The sequence below is a fragment of the Agaricus bisporus genome, assembly GCF_000300575.1.
Source record: "Agaricus bisporus var. bisporus H97 unplaced genomic scaffold AGABI2scaffold_7, whole genome shotgun sequence".
Classification (NCBI taxonomy): Eukaryota; Fungi; Basidiomycota; class Agaricomycetes; order Agaricales; family Agaricaceae; genus Agaricus; species Agaricus bisporus.
The window spans coordinates 1,950,255-1,970,709 of NW_006267370.1; the positions used below are offsets into that span (position 1 = coordinate 1,950,255).

The 20,455-nt window shown below is 44.8% G+C and overlaps 6 protein-coding genes across 6 annotated transcripts; 4 read left to right on the top strand and 2 right to left on the bottom strand.

Moving 5' to 3' along the window:
- Positions 1–851: 851 nt before the first annotated feature.
- On the top strand, positions 852–2,763 carry AGABI2DRAFT_194007 (hypothetical protein). Its single transcript, XM_006462898.1, has 7 exons — positions 852–951; positions 1,041–1,101; positions 1,154–1,198; positions 1,255–1,295; positions 1,347–1,426; positions 1,478–2,123; positions 2,176–2,763. The coding sequence occupies exons 1-7, from the start codon at positions 869–871 to the stop codon at positions 2,438–2,440; spliced, it is 1,221 nt and encodes a 406-aa protein (XP_006462961.1). The 5' UTR covers positions 852–868; the 3' UTR covers positions 2,441–2,763.
- A 2,504-nt stretch (positions 2,764–5,267) lies between these two features.
- Positions 5,268–6,756, bottom strand: AGABI2DRAFT_72217 (hypothetical protein; the record flags this gene model as incomplete). The annotated part of the gene is made up of 8 exons (XM_006462899.1): positions 5,268–5,334; positions 5,386–5,521; positions 5,570–5,748; positions 5,807–5,962; positions 6,020–6,164; positions 6,223–6,346; positions 6,397–6,465; positions 6,526–6,756. The coding sequence occupies 8 exons, from the start codon at positions 6,754–6,756 to the stop codon at positions 5,268–5,270; spliced, it is 1,107 nt and encodes a 368-aa protein (XP_006462962.1).
- Positions 6,757–7,150: 394 nt separating this feature from the next.
- AGABI2DRAFT_119792 (hypothetical protein) lies at positions 7,151–8,536 on the top strand (the record flags this gene model as incomplete). The annotated part of the gene is made up of 4 exons (XM_006462900.1): positions 7,151–7,194; positions 7,252–7,437; positions 7,526–8,050; positions 8,125–8,536. 4 exons carry the CDS (start codon positions 7,151–7,153, stop codon positions 8,534–8,536), a joined length of 1,167 nt encoding a protein of 388 aa, XP_006462963.1.
- A 2,670-nt stretch (positions 8,537–11,206) lies between these two features.
- Positions 11,207–15,513, bottom strand: AGABI2DRAFT_224634 (hypothetical protein). The gene is made up of 18 exons (XM_006462901.1): positions 15,417–15,513; positions 15,299–15,363; positions 14,912–15,247; positions 14,324–14,857; positions 14,130–14,275; positions 13,956–14,079; positions 13,732–13,897; positions 13,614–13,670; positions 13,445–13,556; positions 13,235–13,395; positions 13,030–13,179; positions 12,882–12,978; positions 12,696–12,827; positions 12,435–12,628; positions 11,922–12,369; positions 11,775–11,864; positions 11,502–11,720; positions 11,207–11,435 (listed from the first exon to the last, which is right to left on the bottom strand). Exons 1-18 carry the CDS (start codon positions 15,504–15,506, stop codon positions 11,311–11,313), a joined length of 3,246 nt encoding a protein of 1,081 aa, XP_006462964.1. The 5' UTR covers positions 15,507–15,513; the 3' UTR covers positions 11,207–11,310.
- A 478-nt stretch (positions 15,514–15,991) lies between these two features.
- On the top strand, positions 15,992–17,929 carry AGABI2DRAFT_119794 (hypothetical protein; the record flags this gene model as incomplete). Its single annotated transcript, XM_006462902.1, has 4 exons — positions 15,992–16,031; positions 16,072–17,627; positions 17,693–17,752; positions 17,816–17,929. The coding sequence occupies 4 exons, from the start codon at positions 15,992–15,994 to the stop codon at positions 17,927–17,929; spliced, it is 1,770 nt and encodes a 589-aa protein (XP_006462965.1).
- Positions 17,930–19,008: 1,079 nt separating this feature from the next.
- Positions 19,009–20,439, top strand: AGABI2DRAFT_194010 (hypothetical protein). Its single transcript, XM_006462903.1, has 7 exons — positions 19,009–19,215; positions 19,270–19,373; positions 19,426–19,530; positions 19,589–19,820; positions 19,872–19,975; positions 20,026–20,130; positions 20,183–20,439. Exons 1-7 carry the CDS (start codon positions 19,028–19,030, stop codon positions 20,278–20,280), a joined length of 936 nt encoding a protein of 311 aa, XP_006462966.1. The 5' UTR covers positions 19,009–19,027; the 3' UTR covers positions 20,281–20,439.
- The last annotated feature ends 16 nt before the right edge of the window (positions 20,440–20,455 follow it).

Genomic DNA, 20,455 nt, shown 5'->3' on the forward strand with positions numbered 1-20,455 from the left:
AAAGGGACTTTGCACCATTACATCAACACTCTTTTTTTTCATTATATCCCGACTTCTTGCTCGAGAACAAAAACTGTTCGAAATGTGTCCCATGTGCCAAGTCTTTCCCCTTCTTTTCTTTTACGTAGAACTTCGCGCCAGAGTCCTGGTTCCCCTGTTCGATGTGCGAGGAAATTGACCCTCCTGCTTGGGATTCCAGTGAAGGGGCCTGAGGTTGGACTTGGAATGTGGTTCTGGTTAGACTTTTTAGCCTTTGAGGTCCTCATGGATAGACCATAACTCCGGAAGCGATGCAAAAAAGCAATTGGGCCACAAAAGGCAATCCTCTGGTTGTCTGTCCATATGATTACGATCAATACCATCATCTGACTCGTCGATTGTTGATAGTGATAAGTCTCATCCGTAAGCCTGAATTCAGAAAATGGTATATATATATTGTCGGGGAAAAGTGAGCTTGGACCAAAAGAAATGCAAGCCGTTGATTCGGATCATCGCGACAATTACCCGGCAGGCGATTCGATGAAGATAGCTAAACCTGTTGGTGGAACCTACGCAGGTGGAGAACTCGGCTTCAAGCCAACGGGTATTTGTTTTTATTTTTTGTTTTTTTCCTTATGCTGAGGGGACTTCCCTGAAGCCGGAGGAGTTCCGAAGCATCGGCTCTGTGATCCTCAGGGCTGGAGTGTGACTTCGAACCTCTTCGAACTAGTTTGAGTCGGTTCCCTGCATCTCGTTCCCCTGCATCTGACAGGCCCGGCAAGATCTATAGGCAGGATCTTTACTTTGTTACTTAATATCGCCGGGTGCACTTAAGGACAAGACGATTCACTCGCTGAGCTTGTTCCTTTTCCGCTCCTGACCTTGCACTATGATGTCCACAGAGTCTTTCCAGCCTGTCCAGCTCAAAGGCGAGATAATGGACCTAGAGTTCACCCTCGACACAGACCATAGGTCAGTGGCGTTTAGTGCGCTCCCAGACCTTACTAGCCGACTTATTAACCGTTTTATCCCCTCTACACCCGCTATTTCCCCAAAAATAGGAAAAGGAGGAGGAATCGGACTACTCAAAGTTGTTTGAATTGTCATACCTCGAAGCGAAAAGTGCGCCATTTCACTCTCCCTTCGGTCCTCCCGCTCAACATTTCCTCTCAAGTGCGACCGCAAACGCCCTTGTCAGCGGTGTATACAACTCGGCTTGGTAGTCATAGCTTCTATTGTGAACTTGGCTCGATTTCTGACCCGATCCGCTCATAGACCGGTCTTTGCGTGTATGAGATCGATGATCCCGCGTTAAGGTATGTTTTTTGTCTGCCCAAAAAGACACAAACTCATTATATCCGATCCAGAGATGACCCCACAGTTGATGAGAACACGCGTCTGCGGAATCGCATCGCTGAGCTTGAGAGCCTGGTCCGTGAACTGAGAGGTGTGTGGCACACGCTCTCTGCTAGTCAATTTCGTATAACGATCTTTTCAGGAAAACCCCATCCGCGATGGGCCGAAACCAACTTCAGAGATGGAGATCCCAATGAAAAATGGCATTCAAGAGCGACGAAATGTGCGCCCATCAAACGCTCGCCAGATGATCCCGGCCGCAATAATCGGTCCTCCTCTGGAAATTCAACGCTTGTCAGCCCTATCAAGACAGAACCCATTTCTGAACCCTCGTCATCCCTGTATCGTTTCTCACCCTCACCTGGCCCTGCATCAAATTCCGTTCGATATCATCAACCTTTCCCTGCAGACGTCAGAACAAGTAATGGCGGTGGCAGTCCGACATCCCCCTATGATGAGCCACAGTCTCGCAGTTTCCATGTCGGGTCCCCCACTCATGCATATCCTGCTGGGTATCATGGGCACAACAGTTCCGGCGCAACTTATTCAGACGGTGGCGGTAGTTCTTATGGAAATGGACATGCTTATGGTAGCGGCCACCACGACCATTATCACGGATCGCCACCTCAGCAAAATTACTGTCCTTGTCGATCCAGCCCGACTCTTGAAGTAGCGTACATCGCGCTCTCGCAGCAACTTCAAAACTCGCTATCATCACTTCGGCAGTATAACCATGCCTCACAGTGCCCCCATTACCGAAAATTAATCGAGCTGAATGACCTGATGCAGTAAGCCTATTGCTCAGCTATTCTCTTTTCAAACTCAGATTTTTCCAAGCAGCGGTACAGGATTCAACGACTCGACTCCGAGCCATAGTGCTGCTGGTCAGCAAAGTCAACCGTACGATAGCAATACGCCTTCGGACAACGAACTCCTTACTCCCTTGTCCACATCTAGCGGTCATGCTTCTTTTCAAACCGGAACAGGCTCTCCAGGAGTTTCACCTCAAGAATGGAATAACCTCGCTGCTGCCGGTTACAACCCATATTTCCCTCTACCGCCCAATACCGATCATCATGCGGTATATAGTCATGTCATACCATGAATGACGACGGACTATTCTTTGCGATGTTGGACAATGTTTTAGATTTTCCTTTTCCTCTCTTTCATTCCCCTGGCTGTATCACTTGAGTATACCAAGCTTTTGTTTTCTTCCGCTCTCCTCTCGATCCTCACCTTGTTCTCCGAAAGCTTTCCATGACTTATTTTCTTCTTCCCTGTAAACCGAACCAAGCTCCATACAAATATTCCCATCTTGTATACAACCTTGTATTTGCAAACTCTCACCGCCGCACTTGTCTGTTGTTTTTTTGTTATCTTTTTCTTTATCTCTGAGCTATGCTTTTCTTTTATCCTGTTGTTTTTTCTCTTGGCTTGACATAGTAATACTTACTATTATGTGCGTCGCCCAGTTTCTGTACCATAGTAGAAGAGCGGACCAAAAATATAATCTGCCCCTCCTTTGGTCCTTCATGTTGATGGGGTATTTGTCTCCCTGAGAGAGGAAGCCGATTTTCCAGAAAAATCCATTAATCAAGGGTCAACGAAACAACCTTTTCGTTTGAAGAATGTTCCCAGCAGAAGCATCATTCACCATCCGTTTCCACGTATTCACCGGGCTACTAAATTATATCAATTATATCATAACACTGGCATGCCTCTGAGCCGTGAATTACGCGATCGTAATGAATAATCAGAACTGTGCTGCGTGGTGTTGTGCTATCAATCACTGAATTGTGGCGAATGATGCAAGTAAATTTAAAAGATTGTATTAACAGAAATTTGTCACCGTGGCTTCCCCCTCCAATCCTTCAATCAAAGAATATATATATGAAACACCAGAACCATCATCTGCCAGTGCCTGTTATCTGAATGTAGAAAAGAACGCTGAATATGGGCGGGTGCCAAGGAGACTCGCCGCGTGTTTTCTTTCTCTTCATGTTGTAGTATACACATCTCCTTTTTTGCCGCGCCTTTCGTTTTTGAGGGATTCTTATGTGTGCTTACTATGTCCGAATCGGAACGCGTGGCAATGTGAAGAGTAACCGGCACCATTCAGCAGATAAGTCACAACTCGAGTTAATATCGTTCATACTGGGTCACTACGAGGTTATATATACTCAACACTTGGAGCACTAAGTCATGAGTTTAATCCACATTTTATGGCATTCTCGTAACAACTTTCAAATTGAATAATCTGTGAGAAATAGCAGCCACCGAGCGGTGTTTTTTAAACCAATGAATTTCTCGTCATTACAACTCCGGGCGGGATAAGTGTCACAACCGGGTCAGAATTGGTTACAATCGGACCTGACCCTCGCTGAGCCGGCCGAAATTATTTGTGATATTATTGATTTCTCCAGCTGAGTTATCGAGATTACTGGGACCGCGATAACCTGAACAACGAAAATGGTCACATATACTTCTATATAATCTGATAGGGTTTACAAATTCGAGTCGTACACTACCTACTCCCTAATCATCACAACGCTCCCGGACCAGCCTAACTCGCTCCCATTGGACTACGATATTTTGATATCATCGATGAGCGACGTAGTACACACAAATCCCCAGGGGTTAGAACCTCTAATGAACTCACTATATAGTACTACTACCAGGTCAATCCAAACCTACAATTTACTTCTTCCCCTTCGCAAATTCAATACAGTTCGAATTTCGCCTTGTAGTAAATCCCTTTTGAGATCAAGCAACTTCATTTTTCAAATTTAAGTTTACGAATATATCGATCCATCGCTCTATCAAAGAAAGGATCCAAGGATTGAGGGAAAAAAATATTCGAGTTTCGGAGAAAAAAAAAAGCTTTTCATAGTCAAGCAAAATCTCGATACTACTATTTATCTCGGGCTATACCACCGTCCGGAGATAGAATGAATACTTATGCTCTGTCTTACACAACGCGTGCCATGAGTTAAATAAGAGGAGAGGTATCGTCGCCGAGCGCTGATCATCAATGACAACGAATATCCATCTATCATTCCTTCGCGAACTTGAACGAAAGAGATGTCATTTAAGATGTGAAGTTGATAACCCTGAAAAATGATTAATGATCACTCATCTATTTGACTCATTTCATGGAAAAGCGATCCGAGAACCCAGTACCATTCACTATGGAACGAGGACGAGGGCCCAGAGAGTCTAATTCAGTATGGGTCAAACAACGATAAGCTATACATTTCACTCCTGCTTTACGTACATCCTAAAATTCAAAAGAATTGTGAGTCACTGACACAAGGTCCGGAACGGTTCTTCTTTCTTCAAGTTCTCAAACATTGAGATTTTTGTTACGTTTGTGTGTCATCATTTGAGATCAGAACCGCCTTTTCTATTTGCGCCAAGATTACAAAGACCACCGAATTTGACACCCTAGATTCAACGAATCGCCAGAAAAATTTCGGACCATTATAAGTGACAGAACCAAATGGATAAATCAATCACGGATGTAAGGCCCGTAGGCACGTTTATTTCCTTTTGGTCGTACTTTCCCGCCCGCTCTGCCTTGTACCAGTTCGGGTAACTCTCGTGTTAGCACTACTCTTCGAGGACACAGCAGTAGCACCACGTTCATCGGTCATTCTCCTGCTCCGATAACTACTGGTATTCTTCCGCTCCTCCTCGGCGCTACCGTCGCTTTCATGTGCACCGTTATCAGCGGAAATACCGGCCAACCCAGCTAAGATTGCTGATTTGAACTTTCGACGAGAGGCTTCAGTACCCATTTCTTGGTATTCCGCTCTTGTTACCGCGTGATCCCTGAAATTGGTATGAAAAGCGGATCTATACGGTTCAAGGATTGGACTAAGACGTTGTGGGGTTGTAAGTGGCCGCGGGTTGATTGATCCAGTAGAAACAACCTACTCTTCACTTGAATAGATAACGACTTCAGAACCCGCGGGCGCCAAGGGCTGTAACTCATCTAGTCTGTTTGCTCCGTGAGGTATAGCGGATAACGGGTATTAAATGTTTACATACAATCTTATGCGAAATCCAGGGAACTTCGAGCTACCACCTATCAGGCCGATATTAGCCCAGAACATTCCTTGAATGTCTTCCGGCAATAGCGAGATCGAATGCGCAATCGTGGCTGCTAACCCCGCCTGCTCCAAACCTGGTTACAACACATCAGAAAGCGAATGTGATTTTTGTTGATTGAAACTACCTATATCATCGGGTCTGAAGATGATTTCTGGCACCATAAATCGTTCATTATTCATGACCAAAATCTGGTCTCCATCAACACGGGCATCAGTAGGGTCTCGTATTCGACCCTTCTGGTTCCTTGATAGATCGGGGAGGATGTAATCCTGTATAATGGAATTCGACGTCGGGTCTACCCTGCCTACACGAGCTAATAGTCAATACAAAACGGCTTGTGGCTGAACGCATGAGACACGTACACGTTTCCAAGTCACTTTTGAGATTTTGCGAAACGAAACAACATTTCTCCTTCACGTCATTGACGATAAAAGTTTCGTCCATCATATTCCATTGCCGATAAGACACCAGTTCCTTGAGATGATTTGTTAAGAGTTTTCCACCGACGTCAACCCTGGCTTGAATGGAAGCATGTCACATTAAAAGCCGGAATAATCAGGGGAAGCCGCACCGTTTGACAGCGTTCCACACCACCTTATTTTCCAAAATCGGAACGACATGTGTAAAACTGAACCCACAGTCAACAACTATACAGCATGCAGGAGAAGGACGATTGAATAGCTTGAACAAGTCGCCATGAGGAATGACTGCTGCAGCTAAAATCACAAGGATAAACAAACTGATGGTTCCTATAGGACTGAATTTTGAACTCACGAGTGCAGCGGAAGTAGGATTCAAACTCGTATTCCTCAAAAACAAACTGATCATAGACATCCTGAATGTTGGGCAGGTTGAAATATGATTCCGTCAACAGTAACGAAGCTTGAGTTGTGTCCATCTAAGGATGAAGCTCACATCCACATAGAACGGCGAAAGTGCATTGCTTACGTTCAAGACATCCGTGGAGAACAATCCGTCCCAAATAGCCTTCTGAGCGTCCCAGTCAACGATATACCCCTACAACGACTTAAAAAATTTCATCATCCGATATACCTACACGGGGAAAATTTTACAAACCTTTTCGAAAGGTAATCGGTAATGCAGGGAAGAATAGTCTCTGCACCGTTCGAATTCATGTCCGCAGTAGGTTGTCTTATCTCCTTTAGAGCGTATCACAGCATTAGGGATAGCTCTAGGCAAAGTCAGCAATGAGCAGAATGGGGGTGCTGATGAAGAGTACCGCGGATTCTCTTGTTGTGTGCCAAACTTGACTGTATGGGCGCCGTTGTCGATGACGACCACGGGCATTTTTGATCGTGATGGTTGTGTTGCAGAAGGAGTTATCGTGGGAATGTTCTAGTTTGTCTCCAACTTCAAATATCTGATAAAAGACACAGTGACTTTCTTTGAATCCGAACTTCAAACCCCTCACACAGCAATCAGGGCAGCCATAAAAGCTGGGACCTTGCTAGACTATCAAAACATTTACTGACTTGTGTCTAGAATCAATCAGCTGAGCCTCGGTGGCATCTAGATCGAAATCACAGATCACGGCTTCGACGTGGATGACGACATGAAAACTAACTCTCCCCTGACATCCATCATCTTGCGTAGATTTCAACAGTTATGTCGTATTTCTGTTGCACAAGTCCCTTTATTTACCCACTCCGCAGCTCTGATATAAGTCAATTTCTATATCACAATGTGTATTGGAGCGTGGACCCTGGACCATCCAAACTATGCTTTGTGAGCCAATTCGGTGCTTTCTGTCTGTCCGGTTCACTTAGAAGCGTCTTTGGTTAGGATTCTCTGTACTAATCGCGACGAGTTCCTGAACAGACCCACGCAGAACGCTCATTTCCATTCCTTCGAGAACGAAAATGACCGTCAAAAACCTTCATCGTCCTCTGGCAGCGTCCTTTCCGGCCGAGATATTCAGGCAGGTGGGTCCTGGTTTGGCATCAGCCGAACCGGCAGAGTTGCACTTTTGTAAGTGATCTTCTATCATATTCACATCCCATGCAACCCCGAAGCTACTTTCTCTGGACGTCGGCTGACTGCGTACCCCTGATGATAGGACAAATATAACGGAACCCCCCCAAAAACTCCCTTCTTCCAGGGGTTATTTGGTCTCGTCTTTCCTTCTATCTGATTCATCCCACCCACTAGAGGATGAGGTAGGCAAGATTGTGCCCCAAGACGCAGAATTCGCCGGCTTTAACCTACTGCTTCTCGCGCCTACTCCACTTCCCACATCCAAAGTTCCACTAGAATCCGAAAATAAAGAAGCGCAGGGACCAGAAGCAGAACCTGAATCAGCGAAAGCATCAGGAATCTCACGGGACGAGAAGCTCATGTATGATGCAATTCTTGTCACCAATCATGGCGCAGGCGGCATCCTTGAAGCCCGCCGACTCACATCCGCCGAGAGAGCCTGCGGCTGCATATCCAACGGCATCGATGGCCAGGGAGGCAACGAATGGCCAAAAGTAAAAAGGGCGAACAAAGACCTCGGGGAAGTCTTGAAGACCCTGCCAACAGATGGTGATTCATTTGCCCAAACTGAGAGCGAGCTTATAGAGAATCTTTTTCATATTCTCACGTATGTTAATCCATCTTCATATATAACGTTCGATGTGTTCTGACCATCATCCACGGTATGGACGTAATGGACAGTTGGCAAAGCCCTGAACCAGTCACCCAACGCAGCGAGCTTCGCAATACCGTGCACGTGGCCCCGATGTTGCATCATGTCCTTTTTCCAAGCATTACAAAGGTTCCTGGGACCTCGCGGCCAGACGGCTTATCGGCTTCGTGCTCTGCACCATTAGCTGCTAATCCGAATTCTGATCCTCAACCTGAATATCCACTTCCCGCTTCTTTGAGTTCGCAGTCTTACTATGGAACTCGGTTATCTACGGTTCTCCTCGTACGACGGGATGGCTCTGTTTTGTTTATTGAACGCGATATCTGGATGTTGGGTAAAGACGGACGGCCCATGAGGATGGATCAACAGGAGAGCCGAGGAGAAGGTGACATCAAAGAAAGAGTGTTCACGTTCAAGCTAACCTCGGTAACTATATCATGAACATCCAAGAGTGGATATTATATGCCGACTGGCTAGAGGTAAAGTACGACATGTTTGTAGTAATGCATCACTGGTGTCGGCGAATTGCATCCTTCTGTTGTACAATATCGGCATTTGATTATCTCCTGGGAGAGACTGAAGAGACGATATCATTCCGATTTCGGGGTCGACGCCAAATGCGTTTCGTATCAAAATCGGATGCCTTCGTTGAGCGATACTTATCCTCAAGGCGAGATTTTTCCGTCCACACTGAGTAAACGATATCATAGCCTTTGCCTTCGAATTTCGGTAATGTAAGACCAAATCAATCTGAGTTGTTTTAGGGATGTTCTAACACTGAATAAGCAATATGTGATAGATTGGCTGCTCTCATGACCAAATTCGACAGAATGACTGGAATAACCTGGTACTAACTAGGCTCATTCTGATCAAGCATTGACTCCGGTATTAAAAGCGGTCAGATAGACGCTTATTTGCATCTATAATTGAACGACGCGCTGACCACCTCATCAGTTCATGAAGAGCTAACGCGATAAATCGTGCGGTTGATAGATGTGCCGCGGTGTTCGGGTATGAGATTTCTCATCGAACGTAGTTAGTATGTTCGCTGAGCAACGCCCCGGATATTTAGAATTAAGCAAGAAAATCAAAGTGTTGGCACTTGCAATGTTAAATTCACGGTTCGGTTGGAAGAAAATGGCGAGTTAGTTTCTAGTTAAACCGAGGCGAGAGTGAGAATGACTTGACTCGTAATTACTTTGATCTAATATTGATTGAAAGGATGACGACAAAAGAAGTGAGTCGAAAGTTTGAAGCACGGTACTCGAGGAAACTAGGTACCGAGGGAATGGATAGAAAGCTTGGCCTATCCAACAACATTTGAGTAGAATCAAAAACCGCATAAATCACCTTTATTTTTACTTTTTTCTTCTCACATGTGCAGCCACATGAAGATTGGATCGAGGTTTCCCGTCGGGAAATTAAGCTGACTTTTCGCCGTAAAAAAGAAGCTCTTCCCGGTAGTAAGGGTGGGGCACGATGTTCAGTGATTCAATACCATGCCGAGAGCATGAAGAATAAGTAGGATAAAAAGTTTTGGAAACTAGTCAAAGTCGACTGTTCACCTGAAATACCCAAGTAAATAACCATTAAAACGGTGCATTCCCATCCCTATGGAGATAGATAATGGCAGGGCAGTGTATATTAAGCCACGTTCAATGAGTCAAAGAGCGCTATACTATATTATATCCCCGGATGTGATTATCAGTTAAGAGAAGCGCGGACATCGTGGCATCGCCAAAAGCCGAAAACGACTGGACATATCGTGAATTCTCCATCGTCATCTGGCTCGATGACCGAGTGGGAAACGAAGAAAAGTCGGTCGTTAATAGTCTATTGTATGACCGAGGAATGACTCTAAGCTCCTCCTGGCTCCTCCTAGCTCCTCAATCCACATGGTCAACAGGTATAGGACCAAGAGGTTCAAAACAAGGCTAGAGGCGCGTTTCATGCAACTCCACCTTTCTAAAACTGATGAAGCAAGGTCAGTTGCCTCACGTTATTCATTTTTAAAGGATGGAAGTGAAAAAAAAAAAGAAACGCTAGTTACTAGTGCATCACGTTAAACACCTTTTTGGACAGCGCTTAAAATGAAAGTGACACGGTGATAAGCGACAACAGATGTGCCTGCTACAGGGAACTCGACCAGTTTCATTTAATGGTGGGCGTTTACAGTGAAAACCTCTTCACAAAGATTGGAAAGGGGATAAAATATGCTGCAAACCGTCCCTAAGTTCATAAATCATGGCAAACTAATCAAGTTCTCGTAATCAAGAGGCGGCCCATATAAACGTACCTGCTTGCCAAGAAAAAAACCAACCCATTCTAAGAAAAATTCTCAAAAACAAAGGGAAGAAATGAAATGAATAAAAAGCGCCACAAGGTTCGCAATCCTCCGAAAGATCAATAACATTCAATTACAAGAAGTAAAGAACAGCCGGACCATTCAACCCTTTAGATCTAAACACCCTTAAGATCTAAGCCAAACGCAAAACAAACCAGCAAGCAAGTGAACGAGCAAGCCAATTCAGTAACGGACATCAAGAAGCCTCAAACACATGACAAAGTAAAGTACCCAGGCTATGTCAACATATTTCCGGTAAGTTAACTGACTTGCCATTAACAAAGTTTGAGCATCGGAACTTCTCGTTTAGTAACTCGAGACTCAACACCCAACTTTCTGTCCCTGATGTACGGAAGGTGCGAGGGCCACGGAAGCATAACACCTTCACAAAGCCTCGGAATGCCATAGCAGCTGTGACAGCTAGTTCTCCGCCTGAGCATACCAAGAGGAGGTTCACATCTGAGAATATCACTAATCTACGCCATCAACCGCTTTGCTGATAGTAAACGTTGCCACAGGCCCACTGTCAAAAACTGGATTAATGACTGATATTCATCGTATTCATAAAACCGATACTCAAAAAACCATAAAACGGGAATGAACTTCACAAATCAACACAACCCCAATCACATCTCAAAATCCCCACCCCCAACAACCCGGTCGTCTGGTCAGACTACTCACTTCGATTTAACAGTCACTCAACTGGATTACTTCCAAATTAGAAAAAAAACGAAAAAAACGACTAGTATTCATAAAACCGATACTAAAAAAAAAAGAAACCATAAAACATGAAGGAAGAACCCCAACACAAAAATTACCACAACCCCACACCTTCCCTCCTATCCATCTAAAAAATAACCCCAAACAAAACTCAAGCTTGAGGCGTACTCGCATTCTGTTCCGCCAAACTCATAATCTCCATCAACTGCGTCTGCTGCTCAATATCCAAAGCCGTAGTCGCAAGTTGATACATCTGTGGATTCTGCGCTTGAAAAGCTAAACGCACAACCGCCCATCATCAGTAAATTCTCGCAAGAGAGAGAACGAGAGAAAAGAACGTACCGGTAAGAGCTTGTTTAAAAGTGATATAAGGATCAACATTATCCAAAGGACTGATATATCCCAATTCCTCATCCACCTCATCATCCGAATCTTCTTCCTCCTCTTCATCATCCTCAATCCCATCTTTAACGCCATCGCTTTTTTCTGCTTCTTGTCTTAATCGAGCACCCTCTTTAGCTAACAATTCGAGATACGCAGAATCTTGATCCCACACATCATCTAAAAAAAATCATGCGTCAGTGAATACAGAAAAAAAAACGATAACAATCATACCTTCATTATCCTCCAAATTCAAAAACTTATCGTCCCCGTCACTATCACTATCCCCATCCTCCTGCAACGCCGTCTCCAAAGCCTTCCTCGCTAGACAAATAAAAAGATTCAAATTCCCGCCCCGAATAAAAGAAGTAAAACACCCACCTTCAATCGCTTTCGGCAAATCCTTAAACGTCCTCACAACACCCGCCACAATCCCCGGCCACCCCTCCCTCACCCCAACCGGTATAGAACCCACATCCAACTCCAACAACGCACACAACGCCACAATCGTCAATTTCTTATCATGCACCCTAGGCAACTTCTTTTCCGAATTCGTGATCGCCGCAAACCATTTATCGAAGAACATCCTGATCGCAGAAGTAGACGACGTCGCTGTGGGAGGAGCAAAGGAGGTCGACAATGGAGAGGCTGAGGTAGGTGGGGAAGACGAATTTGAAGGTTGAAAAGGAAGTGATTCCATGATGTGTAATGCCAACGCTGGATTGTACAAGATTGCGTTTATCAATACTTCAAGATTAGCCAGTCGTAACGCCGTGCCTTGAGCAGTATTGAACAACCCAAAGGAAAGAGTGATAATACCAGGAAGGGACTATTAAATGCAAAAGCATCGTCAAAATCAAAAAATCCAAACTCGTTTTCAAAAATAAAACTTACATCGTTTAAGCATCCCCGCAAATTCAACAACATCGATTCCGCCAATTTAGATCCATTAATCTTATCATTCTCTCCCAACTGTTCATTCGTCAACGAAGTCGTGTAAATATCCAACAACATTTGAATATAATCCGGTCTCGACTTGATCATTTCACTTCCGAACGAAATGAAATTGTCCAATGAAGGAAGCATCTCTAGGCACAAAAGAAAAACCACAAAATCAACATTGAATTGCAGGAGAGAGGTCACAAAGAGGCGCACCGTCGAGGAAATCGATAGCCTCCGACTTGAACAACTTGTACGTCGATTCAAAGATAGGCCACATCGAAGGAGAGATGGATCGAGACTTGTATGTCAGACTATCGATCAAGTCGTACATATTATCCAACAACTCTATCAAGACAACAATTAATCATTTCTAGAAACACAAAGAAAAACTGAACACACCGAGAAGTTTATGATCCAAAGTAAACGCAATAATCGGAACAATAACTTCCTGCACTTGGGATAAAATCTCCGGCGACGTTTCAATCGACGCAATAACCTAGAAAAAAATGATATCTTAACAGGAGAAAGAAAGAAGCATTGTACTTACAGTACTAATCGTCTTCGCAATACCCATAGCGGCAAAAGTCTTATCATCCTCCATATCCGTCAACGACTCTTCAATATCAATACTATCAGCCGCATTCAAAGCATCTTCTTGATTAACAGTTTCTTTCGCTAGTCGAATATACGATTCGCACTGATAACCACTTCAGTCGACACGCCAAACAAAAATAAAAACCAAAAACGCATACCAAACGAGCAGTCAATTGAGCAGCAACAGGCAACAACTCATTTTGGAACTGATCAACCATAACTTCCATACTTCTATTCAAAATATCCAAATCGGTATCATCAGAAAGTTTCAGCAGATCCTGAATGACTTTTCCGACTTGCGGCGCGACGACCGTTTTCACTACACACATCAAAAGATATCCAAGGGAGGAGAGAAATTGAGAGCGAACCTTCTTCATGTACAAGAACCATTTCTGTCAAAGCCAACGCCGCTTGAACTCTCACAGGTAACTCAGGGTGGTCTAACGCAGCAAACGTGACCCTATAGTGGTCTTCCAAATCCTTTTGAAAAGACCCAATCAGTAAACAGGAGACACAAAGAAACCCATCGCCAGATACCTGTTTATTACTCCAAGTCAAGCCAGCTTTCGTGACTGTTCCCAAGATCTCCAAAGCCTGGCAATAAAAACTATGAAACTCCATGCTCAACTGGAGAAAGGTGTCGAATAAGACGTACAATAGCACGGATATAAGCTTCAGTGTTCCCGTCCATCAAAACCGGTTTCACAAACTGCAACATAAACTGTTCCATTTTGTTTTTCACCTCTGGATGGCGCATTATCCAAGGACCTAATGCAGCCGTCATATTGAGTGCACCAAACTTCTGTTCAGGAGAAGCATTTCTACACAATGGAAGTAAGTTTAACTTTTGGGGTGAATATGTTGCGGAGCAGGACGTACGAGCCTAAAACTTGGTTGATGAATCCAAGAATGGGTAAAAACGTGATTTTGGTCCGATTACTGGCCAACGCGAATAGGAAAGACGTGGCGGCGGATACAGGAGTTGAGAAATTCTCATACTCATCTAAAGATAGTGAGTGGGGTTAAAAAACAAAGTGGAACGCATATACGAACCAACAGCCATACGAACATAATCAACCGGATCATGTTCCCAGAGTTCTTGTCTCATTGAATTAAAAGTTAACTGCGGGAAAACAAACGTAGAGACTAGCGTCTCAAAATGAGGTTTAAGCTGCGCCCAAGTGGATTTCGGTTTGACACTAGAAGTCATGTTAAATGAGCATATATGTGCATAGCAAACGACGTACCACTCTGTGAAGAAATGGAAGATCTGGTATTGACATTTCTTGGATAACCAAGCTTGATTTTGAACGTAGAGTTCGACTTGTTGGAGATAGATGGTCAAGATTTCGGGAGCGAATACGGTAGCAAAGTGTTGTGCGAATTGGTTATATTCGTCTTGCATTGGACTTGGCAGTTGTGAAGGGTTACCATACCTATGGAAGAGTCTTCCAAGAGTATTATAAGCCCATTTTTTAGCCTTCCACCATTCGCATTTCTCTCTTTCATCTTCGTCAGCCGGTACTACTTCGTTCGGGATCCTGAGGTTGACGACTTTGAAAAGAAGTTGACCCCACGGAACGATGGACTCGGGGCTCTGCTGGTGGGCACTCAAGTGGACGCCAATACTTGTTTTGTAGGTTTTGAGGATGAGATGAAGCATGGTAGGAGCTTCTTGTGCAGTTGAAGGAGGTTGTTTCAAGAGTTCGTTAGCGATGGTGACTAGAAGAGGGAAGATGGAGCCGACGAGTGAAGGTAGAATGTCATTTTTCTGTCGGAACCTGTCGCCGAATGAGGCTGTGAGGACAAGGCCCAACGACGGTTGCCAATCTCACCTGAAAGCGCGAACACTCTCCAGGGCCGCCAAACAACCAGCATACATTTGCGGGGCGTCTGAGCTGGCGAGGAGATGCTTAATCTCGTCTGCCAGCGAATTCCACTTGTTATTTGGGAGATCAAAGGCAATAACATTTTTGAGGGTATGAGAAAGTTGAACCGAGATGCTACGAGACGGCGAACGGGCGAGAAGAAGGAGAAGACTGCGTCTGAGTGCTTCGCGGTCTGACTCGCGGATGGGGCTGAGATCCGGACGACGTGGGTTGAGAGCCTCGATGGTATAGCACGTATACACGCGATTTTTCAGCCAAACCGAGCATGCCTGGCGGGTGGCGCTGAAGACAGGTCAGTCGACGACGCAGAGACCAGCAAAAGACGCGTCGCACATATCGATCCCATCGTTTGCGATGATCTGCAGCAGCGCCGTGATCATGCCCTCCTCATTGCCAATCTACGTATATCGACTGTGAACCATCGATCTCGAGAGCGACACCGAACACCCACCTTGCGAATCTGCAGCTCGGCAGCCTTGCGGACATTGGGGTCGGGGTTGAGCGTCGTCGAGAACAAGTTCGAAAGCGTCTGCAGATCCATCGCACAGCGAGCACAGCAAGTCCACTTTCCAATTCCGATTTTTTGTTTTTTTTTGCTACTTCCCACGTGATCGTAAATTACCGCGTCTCATGCTCTATCCCAACTTTTTTGCTCAGTTTTGTACACGGGTTGCTCCCGACGCCCGGCTTCATATGAAAGCAATTACAATCAGCAAAAAAACCAATCTTTCTTGGCTTCAGAAGCGTGTCCTGGCAACAACCTGTCAACCTGTCCTGAATATGGAACTGCTACCCGATATAGCAGCTCTCTTCGTGCCACGAGAACCCACAGAGCTAAATTTTAAACAAACGTAAGCCATCCTGATAGCTTTCACTGACTATGGGTACGACTCTTCTTCTTTCCACAGGTCATTTTTAATGCTCATACATGTGACCGATCAGGAACGTTCACATATGCCCGCGACTTTACTCTGCACTCACCTGTTTTCACTGATATCACTGAAAACCATACTCACTATCACATACATGGACAATCAGGGAAAATCGGTACAGTTAACCATTAGAAGTACCCATGCATCGAGTTTACTGATCGTATGGTTTGGTAGCTCTTGACAAACTATCAGAATCGGTACTTGTAGACGCCGAACTTCACTCCGAAAAACGTTCTCCTCAACCGATATGCCTCCCTGGCACCCGCGTCAAATTGATCGACGAACTCAAAGTATGGATGCAGAGCCAGAACCTCGATACATTTATGTGGATGTTCGGTCTGATGGGCGTAGGCAAATCAGCTCTGGCTCAGACCTTGGGATTATGGGCAGAAAAAGAAAAAATTCTAGGAGTGGCAATCTTCTTCTCTGACGAGAGGAATGATCCATCTCATTTATTCATCTCGATAGCCCACCAATTAATGCGACTCAACATCGGCGGGCCATATGGCTTTCGAGTGGCAAAGGCATTAGGCACTGCTGACAATACACTCTCATCCCAAAGTCTTTCAAAACAATTCAACGAGCTGATCATGAAACCTCTCTCTGGTTTGACGGCTCAAAAACAGCTAGTCATCATCATAGACGGTTTAGACGAGTGCCCAAAAGACAAACAATGTGATGTCATCCGCCTCATCGGCAACATGGCCAATTCCCCTCAATCATTCCCCATCCGCTGGCTCATCTGCAGCCGCCTCGAATATCACATCCATCGCGAGATACGTGACGTTTTTGATACCCGCGGGTTACGAAAAGAAGTACCTCTAGACGATGCAGATGTCAAACTGTTCCTTCAAACAGAGTTCACCAGAATCGCAAATCGTCGAGAACACACCGATGACGCTGACTGGCCTGAAGAAGGCAAAATCGATAGAATAGTGACTGCATCTGCCGGACTTTTCATCCACGCATCCACGGTCGTCCAATTCGTCGATGATGATTTAACCCCAGAAGACAACTTACAGACCGTTTTAGAGGATATCGACGAAGAAGAATCATCCCATTCACCCAATTCCAATCAAAATACAAAACCTTTAGCAAAACTCGACTTTCTATACCACAAAATCCTTTCTCGAGTTGAGAAGAAGTGTTTATCGACGACACTTCGACTCCTCGGTGCATGTGCCTTTCATTCGTCCGTCCCTGCATTGATACTTTCCAATTTACTGGGAGTCTCTCGTGAGACGTTTTACGCAGCTTTACAAAAACTCTACTCCGTCGTTCACGTTCCACCTCAACAAAAAGCAAAATTCGACCATATCCATTTTTTTCATGCTTCCTTTGTCGGTTTCTTAAAAACAAAATCACGATCCTACGCAAAAGCCAACCAGCGTTGGGGAGACGCTGAAATCTCTTATCATATAGACTCCCGACAAATCCGTTTAGATATCGCAAAAGTCTGCTTCGAAACACTTGGAAAAACGAAACTTCGTTATGCTAGGGAATTGTCTTGGCCGCCTGGTACCTCGGATCAAATGAATGTAGTCTCCCTTGCTCACCAAGTGATCTCTTATGCTGCTTCTTGCACTTGGAAATTGTGTATCGACCTTGATGAAGGAGACACGCATTTACTTGACTTGATTGTCAATTTCGATTTTATGAAACTTCGGTTCGTTCAAAACCAACTCCCGACAAAACCTTTTCACGACTTTATAAAATGGTTATCTAAAGAGGTGTGTGATTCATTTTTGTTCATGTCTAATATATTTTAATAACATTCTACCTTTATAATTATCAGTTGAAGCGTACTGGACGTGACGATATTGTTCAATGGGACGACTCAAACTCTTGTCCTTTTGTCAGTCATTTTTTTTTTATCTCCCTCCTCTATATATTGATCAATCTACTGATGTGGCGATAGGGACCACATGCGATTTCTGAACGAGAACGTTGTTTTCTTCTCGGTCGAGAATCAAAGGCGGTCAGGGTTCATGTAACCCCTACCAGGGTCATCATCCACTCTGTCGAAGATTAAACGTTAAACCCTGAGGGACAGCTTGAGACCAATTTCATCTTTGGTTGTTCGCGGAATGTACCACTTGGAACATCATAGCTGAAACAGTCATGAGTAGTCTCATTACAGTCTCATTAGAAGTAATATGCTGCTTACATCTATCTTCTGATCTTACGCTGATTCTCACGTTACAATTTGGACAAGCGAATCTACTTAATGTGCCGCGCAAAATGTTTTAAGAGCCAGAACCCTACTGTCAAATAGCTTTAATTTTCCACGCGACGCGATAAACCACTATTGCGGCCGAGCGCAACCTTTCAAAACCACCGGCGCACGCCTCTGTCTCTAATTTTACATGCTCATTTCAGACCTACCAGAAATTCGGACCATCAACGCATGTAATAGAAGTCCTCACAGCTAGGTCGACGCGGGTGCTTTGTCCAGTTCATACCATCACTTGCGGCTTCTCAACCTCTACAGTTCATGGTCTTCTACTCCCAAATCTCTGATATCAATGGATATTCGGCACTAACAGAAACGGTTCTAAAGGCTTCACATGTCATTCCCAGCACCAGAAGTGGTCTTTTTTTCTTTTTCTTGAGAAGGGCCTTGCGGCATCAACGACGAACGTCAGATGAATCATCATCCATGACATCCGGAGTCCTGCGAGAAGCCCCACATTCATGCAACGAGCCAAACAAATATATATAGCGGGAAACGGAGAAGTTGTCGAGGACATGATCTTGGACCGAGCTTAAAGCTGCAGTACTTGATGAATTAGTGTTAAAGAGGTCTCTTGTCAGTCTCTGCCACGGTCGCAGAGCTTATTATCTGACCATTAAACAGTATCTAACAGTCGACCTGAGCTCAGCCGGGAGAAGCCGAATAATGCGGAGCCTCTAAGAATCCTCAATGATTAGAACATCTATGTTTAGGTCGCCGCTATCCTTCGAAAACGGCATCACCCGCTGCTGACGACACCAGAAGCTAGGCTTGAGCCTTAATACCCTCAATAAACATACCTCGTCCGATTGTTCCTGAAGTCCGGATGCCAATGAACGCGTATAAAAGACCTGCAAGTATTCTGCTATGCCTCCCAGACTCGAACAGTCTTCTATCATGGTTCAAAGCTTGAACGGACTCGGCGTCGCAGCCACTCTTCTCTTCTCTAGTGGATTTGGAGCTTTGGCGAGCCCTGTTGCTCCACGTCAGATTGGTGCTGTTGGGACTCTTCATCCCATCGCAAGCTCTGGAAAATGCGTTGATGTTCGTACTTCCGTTTTCGAGAATGGCACTGTCGTCCAAATGTTTGTTCGCTTTCACAACTATATTTACTTCATCGTCTGACATGAATGTTGTAGCTTTGATTGCAATGATAGTGACGCACAGAATTGGAGGATTCAACGAGGAGTAGCTGGACCAATCGAGGTGGAAGGAACCGGTTTCTGCCTCGATGCCGGCAGTAGTAAGGATACCTTGGATTCAAGTTTCTGTCGTCGTTTATTGATCCTCTCTAGGCCCAGCCCTTGGCGTCGGAATGAAAATATGGCAATGTATCGACAATCTCCCTGCTCAACAATGGCTCTACAACAATGATAATCAAATCATACTGGCAAACCAAAGTTCGTCTCCATTGGTCGCCTGTAACGTTGTACCTTGTGGTATTAAATAGTATCACAGATACCAATTTTTGCCTCGATTTGACGGACGGAAACTTGGCAAATACTAATCAACTACAGATTTGGGAGTGCGCCACTGGCAATGAAAATCAAGTCTGGCTCGAAGGTCCACCAGGAAATGATGACCCCACCCCACCGCCTCCGACGAGCCGCCCGCTTCACCCCAATGCAAACGGCGACAAATGCATGGATGTCGAGGGCTCAGTTTTCGCTAACGGCACACCCGTCCAAATGTTCGTTTTTTTCCTCTCTTCAATCGACCTCGAGTCTGATATGTTGTACAGCTTTGACTGTAATGGTAGTAGCGCACAGCAATGGACTCTTACCGACGGTAATACCAAAGTCCAAGTGGCGGGAATGAACTTCTGCCTTGATGCCACTTCTGCCAGTAAGTCTTGGACTTATCCGATATTGATCAAGCATATAACTTGACGCTAGATCCGGCAAACGGAGTAGGAATGAAAATCTGGGAATGTTTCGACGGTCTTGCTGCTCAGAGTTGGACTTACACCGACAGTCACCATCTCCAACTTCAATCCTCACGTACGTTTCTACTTCTCATTCACCTTTTGAAACCTGACTCATCTTTATTCAGCCAAATGTGTCGATTTGACGAATGGAGACATAACGAACGGGAATCAGCTTCAGGTCTTCGATTGTTTCGAAGGTAATGACAATCAAATTTGGAACTGATAGACGGAGTTGTCAAATAACGTGGATAATGGGAGACACGTAGTGTTTGTGACTGTCCGAACTTTGTCTTCTTCCTCTGCGCTTGTACTCTTTACGAAATTGAACGCTTGATCGGACTATCCTCTACGTTTATTAGATTTTTTTGAAGCAACAATTTCGAGTGCTCTCTTCATGA